This window comes from Nerophis ophidion, linkage group LG06, assembly GCF_033978795.1.
Source record: "Nerophis ophidion isolate RoL-2023_Sa linkage group LG06, RoL_Noph_v1.0, whole genome shotgun sequence".
NCBI lineage: Eukaryota > Metazoa > Chordata > Actinopteri > Syngnathiformes > Syngnathidae > Nerophis > Nerophis ophidion.
In genome coordinates, this window is record NC_084616.1 from 34,354,669 (window position 1) to 34,372,168 (window position 17,500).

Consider the following 17,500-nt stretch of genomic DNA (forward strand, 5'->3'; position numbering starts at 1 on the left):
CTGAACTGTGCAATCTATTAATAAAAGTATCAATCAATCAATGCAAAGTATGCAGCAGAAGTGTTACTACAAAAAGGTAGCAACACTATTAATTTGTTCTTTCATTTAAAAAGTCACCCGTGAGAGAATGAAGAGTATTTAATAAATATAGTTTTGGTCAATTGACTTAGTTGTGATTTCCCTCTCTGCATGAAAGTTTAAAAGTGGCATATATGAATGCAGTATGAAGAAGAATTTTTGAATGTAGACACAGAATCATCATACTGCTGTGATTATATGCATCTAGTGTTCATTTAAGGCCAAGGCAAAATATCGTAATATATATCGTATATCGCGATATGGCACAAAAATATTGCGATATTAGTAAAAGCCAATATTGCCCAGCCCTAGTATATATATGTGTGTGTGTATATATATATATATATATATATATATATATATCAAACATATTTTTTATTGATATCGATTACGTGTCTGTCGTGATATATATTGATATTGTTTTATCGGCCCAGCCCTATGCGGTTAGGTAGAGACTTGTCCAGGGCGTTCCCTGACGTCCATCCAGTGCTGCTAGGACAAGCTCCAGCCCCCCCGTGACCACGAGAAGGACAACCGGTATAAAATGTATGGATGAATGAAGGATAATGAGAAAATAAGATTTCTAAGTATGACCACATTGACTAATACTGTGCACAGTGGCAAATGGAGTAAATAACTTTTAAGCACATGCCCAAAGTATCAGTGTCAAAATCTTTGTTAGAATGGACGCCATTCAAGTTGCCGAGAGTATCTAGGACAAAATGTTGTCAACAGTGCACTTGCTTTAGTTGGCAGATGTTTGTTTTGCAAAATGGAAGAGGAGGACAGCTGTTCTGTTGCCGGGTAGTAGGATAATCTGTTGCTAGTCAGATTACTTAGTGGTTGCCTACCAGCCTATGCACTGTAATTGTTTTGTTTCCTTTGTGTCTCATGTCATTGTGTTTCTTGGCTACTTTATGTCTAATGCAACTTTGACTTTGTATCAGGGCTGAACAATTGTGGGCCAAAAACACCAAACTTGTGGGCAGTAATTGAATCCAGTGGTCACCATGATTAAAAAATATATATATATTAAATACAGTTGCAAGAACCTTTCAAAATTCCATGCTTTTCACAATAAATTTATATTTGATCTTTATCACAAATATATTGTGTCCAAAAATATAATACAGTGTTGTTTGTACTGTTCATGTCTTTATTGAGAACAACCAAAAAAAACCTCATAGTACTTAAAATTATGTTAACGTTTGCGTTAGTAAACTCAAAAGAGATAACTGGAGTCGGGCTTTTAGCATACCTGGGGTTCACGAGTGGCACTGCGCGCTCTTGTAGTTTTTTTTTTTTTCTTAAATTGAACAAAGAGAGCACAGTCTACCTAGTCAAATTTTGTGTGCTAAACACACTTGGACAAAAAAGCAAATTCTGATTTAGATTTAGGGCTGCAATGATTAATTGATTAAAGGGTTCATATTATTCATTTTTCTAACTTTAAAATACTTCCTTGTAGGGCTGGGCGAAATATCGATAGACGATATAAATCGCGGGTTTGTCTCTGTGCGAAATAGAAAATGACTATCGTAATATTTGAGTAGACGTTCTCACGCAGTTGTTTTTAGCTGCTGGCATTACACTACAGGCTCTCCTCGCTCTTTCCTGTGTCTCCTTCTCACAGACAAGCCGGCACACATTCTTACATACGTCACGTCATACGTCACATACGTACACGCCCTCGCACAGCAGAGAGGTAGCGGCGTGGCTAATGTTAGCTGTGATGCTAGCGGGTTGTTGCAAGAGAAAGAAGGTGCGAATATCGTAACAAATGAAGGAAGAATTAATTCCCAAGAAAAACAGCATAGGGCCCATCGTCTGGCGGTGGGTCGGCTTCAAGCGGGAAGATGTCGAATAGACAACTTTAATTTGTCATATGTGGGACACAAGCGTTGCTACCAAAAGTAGCATTACTGCTAATATGTAGCATCATTTGAAAAGTCACCTGCTAATAACTTTAATAAATACAGTTTTGGTAAATTGACTTAGTGGTGATTTCCGTCTCTGCATGAAAGTGTAAAATGAGCATATATTAATGCAGTATGAACAAGAATGTTTTATTGTGGACGCATAGAATCCCCATACTGCTGTCATTGTATGCATCAAGTGTTCATTCAAGGCTAAGGCAAAATACTGAGAAATATATCGTATATCGCGATAAGGCCTAAAAATATTGCGGTATTGAAAAAAGGCAATATCACCCAGCCCTACTTCCTTGTGGTCTACAAAACATGTGATGGTGGTGCTTTAAGCAAAATTTTGCATAGAATTCATGCCGCTTTCAAATGATTTGCTGTTTTGTGGGCCCATCTTACAGTATTTAAATGTAAAAGTCCTCCTCCAGGCATGTGCATATATGAGCTAGTCTGCCCAACAACAAGAGGGAAGATTCCAAGTCAGACTCAGATTGGTTTTATTTGAACATATATAGTTTCAAAATGATGCTTCAAAATTTTGCCATTTCTTTACATGTCCAAAAAAGAGAAGATAGAATCAATGCTTGATTAATCCTAGTCCTTTTCCACTTCATATCAATTACTTACACATACTGTATATTCACTCTCTGTACTCTGTATGTACACATTTCAAACTTTTCACACATTACAATCGGTGTAGTGTTAATACAACAGTTTTTTCACAACTAGGTAAGTCACTTATGATTAGCTATATAATATGGTAATATTATAATTTTAATAATAATAAGATCATATATTTTTTAACTAATGTTCAAGACATTTACCAGTATTATTCTTCTTTTTACTTTGTAAACACTTATAGTTTGATCGGTTTCTTAAAGTTAATCATGTTAGTAAGTTGTTTCACTTCTTTACTTTATCCATTCCATAATGTAATTCCACATACTGTTATGCTAAAAGTCTTGAATTTTGTGTGTGCACACAAATGTCTTAGGTTATTTTTTCTCTAAGATTATATTTCTCTTTCGTTGAGATTCTTGTACATTCATGGGTAACAGGTTATATAGTCTGCTTTGTACACAATTTTAGCTGTTAGAAAATTCACCAAATCATTGAATTTCAATATTCTTGATTCAATAAATAAAGGGGTTTTATGTTATCTATATCCAGCATTGTGTATTATCCCAATTGACCTTTTTGTAACACAATTAGTCACCAAAGTGTACTTTTGTAATTATTTCCCCATATTTCTGCACAATAACTCGGATATGGTAACACTAACAAGCAGTAGAGAGAAAAAGAGGGAACTTATTGACTACAACGTCAGACCACAACTAATTAAAAATGGCGGACTCGCGCTAAGCTCTTTGGATAAACCTTTGCCATATATGAATATATTTGCTGATGTAAGTAGGGCAAAATGCATCACTAAAGTCTCAAATTATAAAACGTCTCGTTTTAAGTAACGCAAAATTCCATTCATCCATCCATTTTCTGCCACTTGTCCCTTTATTGTTTTGTAAATATCTCTACTGTGCCTCTATGGTTTTATTTCAAATTTTGGGGGCTTATAGAGATCCCAAATACTTAAACATAGTTGCTAACAGGTAAGAAAAGTTGGTTTTGCATAGCAGGACCCATTTAAATTGATTAATTCTATATGGGGAAAAAAAGTTTTGATTTATAATCTGTTGCTTCGATGAATTTTTTTAATGAGTGTAACTAATACAAATGTATACAGTCTGGACCGAATGGAGTGCCTGTAACTTTAACTAAGCGGACATCGTTTCTGCACGGCTGTTGCAATAGAGCGGGGTGGGTGTGGTTGTCATGATCCATATGGCGGTAAACAGTGCGGAGAGGTTTTTATTTATATTCATGCATACATGATAAAAGTGAAATTAAAATGTTGATGATGTGCATTTATTAGCAACAAAAGGAGATCACAGCAAGCAGAAAATATTTTCATTTCAAAATATGCAGTGAACCTATAACTGTTTTTTTTATTTTTATCCAATTACTCGAATAATTAAACAAACTAATTGATAGTTGACTCGATTACCAAAAAATTGATAGCAGCAGCCGTTAAGATGGTGACTTTCTAGGGGTGAACTACAGATACTTAAATTTAATAAAAACCTCAAACATTTGGAGTTTTGCCCAGAACAAGAAAATTAGGCCTATGTGGGCCATGCCTGACCAAAAAAAGCTTATAGAGGATCCATGATCAAGCTGGCAAGGGTCTTAAAGTTATTTTTAAAACGTTTACTAGTCAACAGTGACAGTTGTACCACACTCCACATAACAACAATAATAATCACAGTGTTGAATGAATATTTATTTTCTGTGTCTGTCAACATTTTCAAGAATGCACTTTTTTTTTTAGTTCAGTTTGATTTGTGGTGTCTGAGTGCTAGTGCACCACGTCTGAAGGGGATGTTTGGATTGGAGACAGTCATATCTGCAGGCAATTGTACCGAGAGATGGACATTTCTGCTGATGTAGCTTTTAAGCCCTCAGCAAATAACTTGTTTTTGAGATTTAAAACATTTCTGTCAACCTAACTCACATTTTTTCAGCCATTGTATCTCCAGTTTCCATGCTCATGTGTGCTTTACAGGAAGTGATTTCTAACTTAAATGACTGTAACATATGTGCTTTTTTTGTTTTTGATCAGTTCTGCTGAGGATACGAAGACTGGCATGAAAGTGGCTGTGAAGAAACTTTCCAGGCCGTTCCAGTCCCTCATCCATGCTAAGCGCACTTACAGAGAGCTGCGGTTGCTGAAGCACATGACACATGAAAATGTTTGTCCAGTAACTTTTTGTCTTGTCTTTTGTCATGTTTTCATCTCATTGTGTTGATTGGATGACTCTTGGTTGTGTCATTGTTTCCAGGTGATCGGTCTCTTTGATGTTTTCACTCCCGCGACCAGTTTGAAGGAGTTCACAGATGTGTAAGTCTAGCGTATTAAAAATCCTGTATGTGTCTTCACTAATTTTCCTATAAATGAAAATATCTTTAATCCCTTATACAGCTGAGATAGGCTCCAGCTCCCCCCGTGACAAGCGGTAGAAAATGGATGTATGGTTATGGGATCTATAGTTATTGCCTTGCACATTGCACTGCGGATCAATTATGCTGTTGCTAAGTCTGGGAACTTTTTTTGAATGGACTAGCTGAACTCCTCAGAGAATGTTACAACTGCTAGCACATCACTTGTTGAGTACTTTTGTATTTGTGTCTTGCCTGACTTTTTGATTTGTGTGTTTTTTTTTGTTAACTTAAGGTATTGGGAGGGGCCCCATAGCCCCTCGGCCCAAAGGCCCCCCTCTTAGGTTAAAGCGGCCTTGGTGCTGGTAGGAAACAGAACAAAAAGTGAAGGTGCAGCAAAACATTAATCAAACAGGAAGTAAAACTAGATTAGGAGCACCAGGACAGGAAATGATACAAAGTACAGGAAAATAGCGAAGTCAAAACTGTAGTATGGGATCATGGCACATCTAAGACTATGTTTACACTGCGGGCCTAAGTGGCCCGAATGTAATTTATTTTTTTATTTTTTTTTCCAATCTGATTTTTTAAATCCTACTGTTAACACTGAACGTAAAATCTGATTTGTACTAGACTCCATTGTAAATGAACATGTGGCCCCCAATGTGGCCTCAACGTCAGTTACATGCTCAGTTCGCTAACTTGAAAACAAAGGACGTTGATGGGGAGGAGTTCGCCACTACTACAAAATAAAAGTCGCCACGCCTTAAAAATGAGTAAATTCAATTAATATAATGTATGAATGAATGTATATAGTGTCATATATTTGTGAAGTGCTAATCTTTTAATGGCTGTTAAGTAGAGGAGAGACAGACATCAGCGTGGATCTACGGGAGCTTTAATTTTCAACTCTCATGTAAGCGTTAATTCCGATCCTTCAACAATCACTATTTCTTTGGAATCAAAACATATATTCGTATATTACATATAGTCTATTATTTGTGCACTATTGACATGCACCAAAAATTTGGTTGTCTTAAATAGACTTTGCTCATTGAAACCGGATGTTGTGATGAAATATCCACTCCCGCTAGCTTGCCCAAAGCTGACAGAAAAGTCACATACGGGTTGCATTGCGTTTAGACCGAAGTCATATTTGAAAAGATCAGATTCCATCGGATTTGTACTACCTCCTGATGTGGCCTGAATCTGATGCCAAAAGATCAGATTTGAAGCACTTTGGAGCCTTTAGACTGGCAAAAAAATATGATCTGTGTCTCCTTGAGGGCAAAAAATCTGATAGCAATGTAAACGGGGCAATCATGTATTTAAAAAAAAAAAACCCTGCTTTCTCTCCTGACACAAATTGAGATATATTGTAATAAGACCGTAAAATTAACGCATGTCTTGTTCTATCATGTTAACGCTGGTCCATGTCGTGGGACTTTATACCTTCCCTACTTGAGCAGCACTAGATTTTGCTTCCAAGCAAACCAGATGATCCACATGTTTGGTAAACAACTCCCAGATCATATCTGTTTGGTTTTGGTTCATAACGTAGACACTTAAGATAAAAATGCAACCACCACAACAAGACGGTGTTCTTTTAAAATTGTACTAGCGTGTCAGCATAATAAAAATGAAGGAAATATGTCATATGTACATATGTCACAATCATAACAGGAATGGCGCAACATTGCTAGAGGAGTGTATTCTTTTATAATGCTTATTTAGCCAAGTGTACAATTGCTTCATCAGTCACATTACTTGCACAATTTAGGTTACTTAGCATACCACATAGCTACAGTATGTTACTCAGTAACTTATTTTCTGGTACAAGAAGCTGTTGCTATGCGTCTGTAGTGCTTCTTAACATAGTGACATTGCCAACTAGTGGTCTGTCACTGTGTGCAATGTTTAACTTAACACAAGTGCAAACATTTTCCCTTTTTTTTCCCCTGCATCCTTGTCTTGTTAATGTAGTGTTTAGTTTCTAGGCAGAAGGCATATAAGGCTGGGAAACACCTGGAGGCAAGCCAGCTGACTGAACACGCTGTTAGATTTGTATTCAGTTAATGCTCACATTCCAGCTGCTGCAACTTAGCAGACATTTCCGTAGTTTCCTGCTTTTTAATTTGAAACCATGTAGCCTCTTTGCTAACAAAAACGTAGTTACTTTTTCTGCCTTCAGTTATAAATGAGGAAGTAGGCAGCTCGATGTTGACTCCGTAATTAGATGTACCGTACATTGTGTGTGCGTGCGTGGACGTCTCTGCACACTGAGCGACTTGTAGGAAGATTAGACAGAAAGTGCTGGGAGTTTGTGGTGCCAACCAACACAAGAATGTCCCTTTGCCAAATACTTAGAAATACATTCCTTCCACTCTGCTCATCTTTGTGCCTTGTAACATCCACACGTGTAAATTTCATTTCTCTGCGTTTTTATTCCTAATATCTTGCAGAAGTGTTTTGCTGAAGTTACTCTCATGGCTTTTTTAGAGTGTAAAATATGTCATTGAACAGGGAATGTGTAGGCGTTTCTTTTTGATTTAATTCAATGCATAAATAGTTGCAACAAATCAAACATCATGCATACATGCTGTTAGTGCGACGAGTCATTTTGAAGCATTGCACAGCATAGTAGAGAAGAATAGTACAGTACTTTGCACATATTGTGCTGTTGAAGCAATGTTGAAGTGGAGGTTTCTTTGCTGCTACTGTTTGATAAATATGACAGTGTTCAGCAATGCAAGGTCGTGTCTGTCTGCAGGCACTATGAAATAATCCTAACTAGTGTCAACGTCAGAGCTCTCTTTACGTGCACATGTGCTTTAACATTGAAAATGTTCTGTGTGCAGTTTAATAGGCATGCAATGTCTCAGGCATGCAGGTGCCTCGAGCCGCTTCCCCTCAGTCCTTAAAATAGCACACAGTCATCACACTGTGGCGAGCGTTCTCATCGCATCAGAATTGCCCCTGTTTCTATAGGCGAGAGCAAAACAGAGATCACTATTTATATCCTCGTTTTCCAAGGCGGCTAAATTTTGCTCAGTGTTGCGCTGCTAAGAACTAGTTCAACCGCTGCTTTAAAGTTCAACTCTGCCAACTCTTTTTTTTTTTTTTTAAATAATATTTTCGAATATGCTGCCCTGCCCCACTTCCATACATGCAGTTTGGGCTTTATTAAACACTGATGCTGCCCTTTGATGGCCATTTATTTTTTGTTTTGTTTTCACATGGCATTCCATTTGTGTGAGAAGCCTGTGACACCAAGCAGCTTTGTCAGATCAGTTGAAATTATTAGTAAAACAAAAAGCACAGAACATTATTGTTTGAAATAAGACTGTTCCTCCTCAATTGTCTGTGTTGTTTACCTAATTGGCAGGTACCTGGTGACTCACTTAATGGGTGCTGATCTCAACAACATAGTGAAATGTCAAAAACTCACAGATGACCATGTTCAGTTCCTCATATACCAGATCCTTCGAGGGTTAAAGGTGGGTTTTATTTTTTATTGCACACCTGTTGTGACACAAACTACTGAATAAATCAAATATAACACCTAAAATTCATGTTTATCTTCTTTAACATGTGTGTCTAGTACATCCACTCAGCTGACATCATTCACAGAGTAAGTGCCTTTTTTAATGTATTTTTTTGTTTGTTTAAATCATGGCTTAAATGTCTGTTTGACCTGATCAATGTGGTGGGAAAAGTGTGTCAAGGTTAGTGGAGACTTCTTCTTGGAACTGGTATTTAAACAGAGCGGTGGGAATATTACTAAAAGGACCATGAGTTTAAAAATCCAACGTCCAAATCCAAAATCCATGTTTTTTTTCAGAAAGTAAACAAGTTGAGAATAACACTCAAATTCAGAATCCGCAGCGCCTCTGCTGGTTGCTGCCAAGTAGTGCACTCCATTTTCTTTGAAACACGACACCACATTGTGACAGAATTCTTAATTAAACAATTGTTACTAATGTGTTTGCAATTTTCTCAGAACTACTATCAGTAATTATAATGAATATAAATTGTCTGTCAGCCCCAGGAATTAGTTTGGCGTCAGACTGTCACCCACCGCTGTCTCGAACACGCAGGCAGCACTCGCACATACACAAAAGAAATCCCAAAGAAGTACCAAACAATTTTCAGTCTAAATGTTGTTATGATAGAATATACATTCAGACATAGCCAATGTTGGTAGCTAAACTTTGCTAAATCACTATCATTAGCTGACAACATACAAAGATAATGCGTGTGTGTGTTACCTTTCCAAGCAGTGTTGTGTGCCACAGTGCACAGAGCAGTCCATTTGTAAAATTTGCACGCACGGTCCTTGTGGAGGTGAATGTGAGTCCGTATAGACCTCCACGGACTACATCCTGCCGGAGTATTTTGTTTAGGCCTATATTACTTTCGCCAAGAGATAGTGTAATCACTTGTTTGTCTGCCTGTTAGCCAGGTAGTTGGCAACATAACTTAAAAACTTCTGAGCAGCTTTTAATGAAACATTCAGGAAATGTCAGGAATGGGGTAACATCTTGGAGTGATCCGGAACATTGTACTATTTACCTTAAGTTACGAGGCTGATCTTCTTTTATGTGTGTGTGTGTGTGTGTGTGTGTGTGTGTGTGTGTGTGTTTTATGCTAGTGGCTCTGTTTTGCCTCCACCTATAGATACAGGTACAAAGAGAGTGGATGATTGTCAAGAGGGTTCACACCATATATTTAATTCCACTAGAGAACACAAAATGCTGAGACCATTGAGAGTGAATCCTCTTGCAGCTTGTTTGGTAACGATAGGCGAACAAAACAAACACGCATGGACTTGGCAATTTAATTTATTCCGTCAATTAGCTGGGGTTTGTTTATCTGTCTGTCAGCAACGTAGCTCAAAAATTTACAGGCGGATTTAGATTACACTTGCATGAAATGTGAGAAATGGGATAAAAAAATGGTGATCACATTTTGGGGGTCATCTGAATCACCACTTGGATTCAGGAAATTTTAAAGGGTTCTTTACCATTAAAAGCAAGGCCTTGGCGGAGGCCTGTGCTGTTGAGTACTTTTGTATTTGTGTCTTGCTAAATACAGTGTTCTCTAGCTTGTTATGTGTGTAAGTTGTTGATAGTCAAAAAAAATATAACATCTGTTTAATTTTGGCACATGCTCTTATACACAAATATCCATTAAAGCAGTGGTTCTCAAATGGGGGTACTTGAAGGTATGCCAAGAGGTATGTGATATTTTTTGAAAATATTCTAAAAATATCAACAATTTAAAAGTCCTTTATGAATATATTTATTGAATAATACTTCAACCAAATATGAATGTAAGTTCATAAACTGTGAAAAGAAATGCAACAATGCAATATTCAGTGTTGACAGCTAGATTTTTTGTGGACATGTTCCATAAATATTGATGTTAAAGATTTCTTTTTTTGTGAAGAAATGTTTAGAATTAAGTTCATGAATCCAGATGGATCTCTATTACAATCCCCAAAGAGGGCACTTCAAGTTGATGATTACTTTTATGTGTAGAAATATTTATTTAGAATTGAATCACTTGTTTATTTTTCAACAAGTTTTTAGTTATTTTTACGTCTTTTTTTCCAAATAGTTCCAGAAAGACCACTACAAATGAACAATATTTTGCACTGTAATACAATTTAATAAATCAGAAACTGATGACATAGTGCTGTATTTTACTTCATTGCTTTTTTTCAACCAAAAATGCTTTGCTCTGGTTAGGGGGTACTTAAAAACATTTTCACAGTGGGTACATCACTGAAAAAAGGTTGAGAACCACTGCATTAAAGCACTGTTTTTATAAAATAGCATTATTCTGGCCGCACATTACTAACATTTCCTTCCATGTCTTTCTTCCTGTCAGGATCTGAAACCCAGCAACCTTGCAGTAAATGAGGATTGTGAGCTGAAGGTGAGTGGTCTGCTGCTCATGTTGGGCAAAAACCACTCCGCTATATTGCTTATAATACGAAGCAAACACTGCTCCTTTTGTCATCCCCTAAAACCCCTGTCAGATTTTGGACTTTGGCTTGGCACGGCACACAAACGACGAAATGACTGGCTACGTGGCCACCCGTTGGTACCGCGCTCCAGAGATCATGTTGAACTGGATGCATTACAACATGACAGGTAGAGGGACATAAAAACACATGCCCAAACAAAACAAATATGTTGTTTCACGTTTCTCATTTCTGTGTTACAGTGGATATTTGGTCGGTGGGGTGTATAATGGCAGAACTTCTCACTGGAAGAACTTTGTTCCCTGGAACTGACCGTATCCTTGTCATTTGCAGTGATCAGACTCTATAGTCACTGTTAGTTCTGCACAAGTATTTCTCTATGCTCATGCTTTTGACAACATTATAACGAAAGCTTTTCTTACTTTTCTCTTCATTTACCTGTATGAGGCAGCCTTAGGTGTTCTGACTATGTAGCACAGAAAGGGAACATTATCCTCATTTTCCTCTAGCTTGAGAAACTCATATTTGTCAATGCTCTACTTGTCTGCCTCTACTCCAGCTTCACTTCACCTCCGTATGTTCCATTTTCACCACAATTTGTCTTTGCACGGGTCTCATCTCCAGCTGAAATGTCAGAATTGCGCTTATCCTTTCCCCTCCTGATAGTATTCAGACTAACGGCTGCGCTCAAAAGAAGCCACACAACAGGCCTCTTCTTTCCATTCTGCTCTCTCAAGTTAGGTGTGAGATAACGCCTGTAACTACAGTAACACAATGACAGCGGATATCACAAGGAAACTGAAGACTCAGGCTCCTGTCTATTGTCTGGTCTTCCTTTAACTTGTGCTGGTAGACATTGATCAGTTGAAGCTAATCATGCTGCTCGTCGGAACACCAGGGCCCGAGCTCTTGATGAAAATTTCTTCAGATTGTGTGAGTTGCCGACGTCGCACAAGGCTTTGCTCTCACTGGTTTTCCCAGCCCAAGTGTTGCGACACCTTCATGAGTGTGCTACCTCACTGACAGCATGTTTTCTTCGCCACATATCTCGGGGTTTGTGATAACATACAATACGCTGTTTGCTGTGGGACAATCAGGTGATGCACACTGGCTTTTGCTGACTAACTGTATGGCAAACTCTTGTCGTGTCTTTCCTTTTTCACCTCCTTTGGCTTTGAAGCGTGAAGTGTGCTTCTCAATGTAACGGCGCAGTGCCCAACAACTTACGTTGAGAAGAGGCTTCTTAACCAACTCTGCCCCTGTCGCAATACTCCCCTTGACACAAGCTTCGTAGACATAAACCAGCTTCAGCAGATAATGCGGTTGACAGGAACGCCCCCAGCATCTCTAATAAACAGGATGCCCAGCCATGAGGTGAGCACGTTCCTCGCATGTTTTATTACAGACTGCAGAGTGTGAAGTACATATAAGCCAGGGGACTTTCATATGAACTCTTATCAGCATAATAACGTAGATGCATGTATTATTACAATAGTAGCAACAGTTACAGCAACATACTAGTGCGCATGCGTCGATCTAGACGGCTGCTGCTGCAGTTCGCGCCGTTCTTGTCTTTTGTCTTTGTTCTTTGTTCATTTTGTACTTTTTTATACTTTTACCTTTACTCTACATTTACTTTCTATCTACTCGTGCCCTTCTCAACATGCAGTTTAGAAGTATTTTGTTCGTTCTACTGACGGTGGGGACGCTACTGATGAGCTCAGACGGGAAACAACAGTGGAGAGGCTCTTTCATCTACACCAGGGAACAGTTGTTAGCGGCACCAGTTATTAGCGTCCAGCTAACAGACCCGGCGCTAACTAACCAGATCCCGGAGCAGCTAAAAAGAACTTATGGAGGTGTTCGTGGCTGTCAAGGGAAAGGGAGACGCTCGAGACAGAAGAAGGCTGAAGCGAGAAGGGAGAGAAGGAGATATAAACCATATTTTCCTTCCGTCGTCATGGTAACGTGCGGTCTCTGGCAAATAAAATGGATGAGTTGTCGGTGCTTGCCGGTAGTCAGAAAGAATATCGTGAGTGTAGCCTAATGTGCTTTACTGAGACGTTGCTGCACGAGGATGTTCCGGATAGTAACGTTTCTATAAACTGGTTTCAAGCGGTGCCCGGGACCGAATCAACGGAAAGCGGAAAGGAGGGGGGCTTGCTTTGTTTATTAACAAGAAATATTGTCATCCCGGTCGTATCACAATAAAAGAGCACCACTGTGACCCAAATATAGAGATGTTAGCTGTAGGACTTAGACCATATTATTTGCCCTGGGAGATTCCGCATGTTATCATGATGGCAGTATACATCCCCCCTTTGCTAACGCTGCAGCCAGACTCCAAACCAAGCACCCGAAAGCTCTCATCCTCATCTCGGGGGATTTTAACCATGTTACTATGGACAAATCACTACCCAACTTCACCCAGTATGTCAGCTGCCACACCAGAGGAAATAAGATCCTGGACCTGCTGTACGCAAACATCAAGGATGCGTATAGCTCCCTACCACTCCCAGAGCTGGGCCGGTCAGACCACAACCTTGTTTACCTCAACCCCTGTTATGTGCCTCTGGTCAAAAGACAGCCTGTGACCAAAAAAAAACAGTGAGAAGGTGGTCAGAAGTGGTCCAAGAGACACTACAAGGCTGTTTTGAGGTAACTGACTGGCATGTGCTCATGGAGCCTCATGGAGAGGACATTGACGGGCTCACAATCAATCAATCAATGTTTACTTATATAGCCCTAAATCACTAGTGTCTCAAAGGGCTGCACAAACCACCACGACATCCTCGGTAGGCCCACATAAGGGCAAGGAAAACTCACACCCAGTGGGACATCGGTGACAATAATGACCCAGTGGGACGTCGGTGACAATGATGACTATGAGAACCTTAGAGAGGAGGAAAGCAAACTATATTAACTTCTGTGTTGACTCAATTGTCCCATCAAAGATGGTCACCTGCTACCCAAACAACAAGCAGTGGGTGACCAAGGACATCAAATCCCTACTGAATGAGAAGAAGAGGGCATTCAATGTTGGTAACGGAGGAGGTGAAAAGAGTTCAGGGGCTGCTGAAGACCAAACTTGGGGAAGCCAAGGAGAACTACAGGAGGAAGCTGGAAGGGAAGCTGAAAGGGAAGCTGAAGGATAACAACATGAAGGCGGTTTGGAGAGGTATGCAGACCATCACCGGCCTCAAACTGTCGGGGGGTAGGGGGTGGACGGAGACAAAGAGAGGGCAAATAAGCTAAACCAGTTCTTTAACATGCCGAGACATGCCAGCCGGGCCCCTGACAACTACAGCAAATCAATCGACCCCGCCTCACAGCTCCCCGACACCAATGACTGCCTACCCACACTTAACACCTCACCCTCAGCTTGACGACTTCCCCCTCCCCCAATCACCAGAGACCCCCCAGTGTGTCCGTCTGCAGAACAGGTGAATGCACAGCTAAATAAGTTACACACAGGCAAGGCTGCGGGTCCTGATGGTGTGAGCCCCAAGGCGCTCAAAACCTGCGCCCCACAGCTGTGTGGTGTGCTCCAGCACATCTTCAACATGAGCCTTAGGCTACGGAAAGTCCCCACACTGTGGAAAACCTCATGCGTGGTCCCCATCCCCTAGTGCACGCGATCAAGCATGTCAAAGGACTACAGGCCGGTGGCTCTAACCTCCCATATCATGAAGACCCTGGAGAGGTTGGTCCTGGAACAACTCTGCCTTACAGTCAAGCCCCACCTGGACTCACTCCAATTTGCCTACCAGCCCCGACTGGGAGTTGAGGACGCAGTCATCTACCTGCTGAACCGAGCCCACACCCACCTAGACAAGCCTGCGAGCAGTGTGAGGGTCATGCTTTTTTTACTTCTCCAGTGCTTTCGATACCATACGGCCTGGGCTACTGGGTGTGAAGTGGAAGAAGATGCAGGTGGAGGCCCCCTTGGTGTCCTGGGTTGTAGATTACCTGACTGACAGACCACAGTACGTGCGACTGCATGGCTGTGTGTCTGACAGGTTGGTCAGCAACACCGGGGCCCCGCAGGGCACAGTCCTCTCCCCCTTCCTTTTCACCATTTACACCACCGATTTCCACTATCAGTCAGAGTCCTGCCACCTTCAGAAATTTTCTGATGACTCTGCGATAGTGGGGTGAATTGGGGATGGTGATGATGAGGAATACAGGGCACTGGTGGAGGAGTTTTTCACATGGTGTAGAAAAACCCCCACCTCCAGCTTAATGTGACGAAGACCAAGGAGCTGGTTGTGGACCTGGGAAGAAGGAAGAGTACTTTGGCGACCCCTGTGTCCATCAGGGGGGTCGATGTGGACATTGTTGAGGATTATAAATACCTGGGAGTACACATGGACAACAAGCTGAAAGGGTCAAAACACGCTGAGGCCCTCTACAAGAAGGGACAGAGCCACCTCTACTTCCTCAGGAGCCTAGGATCCTTCAACGTCTGTAAGAAGATGTTGAAGATGTTCTACGAGTCGGTGGTGGCGGGCGCCTTCATGTACACTGTGGCCTGCTGGGGCAGCGGCCTGAGAGCGAGGGACGCAAACAGACTGGACAAGTTGGTAGAGAAGGCCAATAACGTGGTGGGAGTGGAGCTAGACTCTCTGGCGGTAGTGTCAGAGAGAAGTCTAGCAAAACTCCTAGCCATTATGGACAACACCTCCCACCCACTACACTCGGACCTTGCGAAGAGAATGAGCACGTTCAGTGGAAGGCTCAGACTCCCAAAATGTGACACGGAACGACACAGGAGGTCCTTCATACCGACAGCCATCAGACTGTATAATATGTTCCTTGACTGCACTTAAATGTAGAATATATTTATATTATTCATATATTATATATATATAATATATATATATATATATATATATATATATATATAATATGTTATATATATTATATTATTTTTATTATTATTTATTGTGAGTGAACTGTGGTGCTGAATTTCTCCCAGGGATCAATAAAGTAGTTCTATTATTATCTATGGCTTGAATTCTGATAGATGTGAGCACCGCTGTTGTGCATCAATAATATATATAGCATATCTTTAAAAAAAATTAGTACAACCCTCACATTTTAGCAGCCATTTTATTATATCGTCTCAAATATAATTTGGGAATAACTTAAAGTAATTTTGTTTGCAGGGCAGCGTGCAAAGTAGTCGGCCCGCAGCTTGTACAGTATAGTTAATAGTTAAACCTACTCAGTGGCCTAGTGGTTAGAGTGTCAGCCCTGAGATCGGTAGGTTGGGAGTTCAAACCCCGGCCGGGTCATACCAAAGACTATAAAAAAAAAAAAAACATGGGACACATTACCTCCCTGCTTGGCACTCAGCATCAAGGGTTGGAATTGGGGGTTAAATCACCATAAATGATTCCAGGGCGCGTCACCGCTGCTGCCCACTGCTCCCCTCACTTCCCAGGGGGTGATCAAGGGGATGGGTCAAATGCAGAGGACAAATTTCACCACACCTAGTGCTTGTGTGTGACAATCATTGGTACTTTAACTTAACTTTAATGTAAAATGTCAATGAATGTTTCACATGAAATTTTACCGCAAACGTATTTTACCGCGGTAGAAAATGGATGGATTGATGGATATTTTGAGCCCCTTCCCTTCAGACAGTAATAAGATTTTAATGGGAGACGTGTTACCTGGGACACTACACATTAATGGACATTACAAATGTAAATATGCAGATGGAAATTAGCCTTTGGCTACAATCTAGCAGTGTTGTTGATACATACAATAAAGTTTGTAAAAAAAACAAACATGTACATAAAAGCACAATCATCATACATCATAAACAGTACAATAAAAGTGGTAAAGTGCAATTGTGCTTATTTGTTGCATATAAACAGTGGACTTAAGGAAGAACATGTACATCTCTTTTGCCGAGTTAGTTAAAGTGCGGTTATTATTGCAGATCGCCCCTATTGCACACTTAACATTAACCAATGTGTTTACGTAAAGAAAGTTGCACCACAAAAGCATACACGAGAGTATCCATGTGTAAAGTATTGCACAAGATATGGACACAAAACCCTTATATATAAGTACAGTTAAACATGGTGACAATTCTGATTTGTCTAGAGCCACACTTTCATATTGTCCTGAAAGTTTTGGCCAAGTGCTTTGTCTCCCGTGGTTCGCAGTGTTAAAGCTGGGAGAACAAAATATTTTGCGGCCCCCTTCACTATCCACCGTGACTATGAATAATCTAATTTGTGTAAAAAAAAATGTATAACTATATATCTGTATAACATTGTAAGCTTATTAACATTGAAGGAAACAACTCATGGAGTTTGCATGTTCACCGGTCTTTCCTCATCTTCTTTCACTGTGGTTACTGTGAAGCTAAATGCTACATACGCTTCACTGTAGTCTCTAACGGCAAAAAAATGCATGTTCCCTGAGGTCACTGAGGTTTTCCTGAGGCTTTTTATTGTAATTGTTGACCGTGGTTATGATTCATTCTAACCTCTTTTTC

The 17,500-nt window shown here is 40.2% G+C and overlaps 1 protein-coding gene across 2 annotated transcripts in view; it reads left to right on the forward strand.

Annotated features, from left to right (window-relative positions):
* The window catches only part of mapk14a (mitogen-activated protein kinase 14a), a 41,370-nt gene that overhangs the window by 15,529 nt on the left and 8,341 nt on the right, over window positions 1-17,500 (forward strand). Inside the window, exons 2-9 of one of the 2 annotated variants that reach the window (XM_061903535.1) lie at window positions 4,681-4,810; window positions 4,901-4,959; window positions 8,383-8,494; window positions 8,599-8,628; window positions 10,890-10,937; window positions 11,041-11,155; window positions 11,229-11,300; window positions 11,840-11,919. In XM_061903535.1, the coding sequence (XP_061759519.1) occupies window positions 4,681-4,810; window positions 4,901-4,959; window positions 8,383-8,494; window positions 8,599-8,628; window positions 10,890-10,937; window positions 11,041-11,155; window positions 11,229-11,300; window positions 11,840-11,919 (646 nt within the window). Of the gene's footprint in view, window positions 1-4,680; window positions 4,811-4,900; window positions 4,960-8,382; window positions 8,495-8,598; window positions 8,629-10,889; window positions 10,938-11,040; window positions 11,156-11,228; window positions 11,301-11,839; window positions 11,920-12,280; window positions 12,361-17,500 lie in introns of both variants that reach the window. The other variant, XM_061903534.1, reaches the window with a different exon arrangement.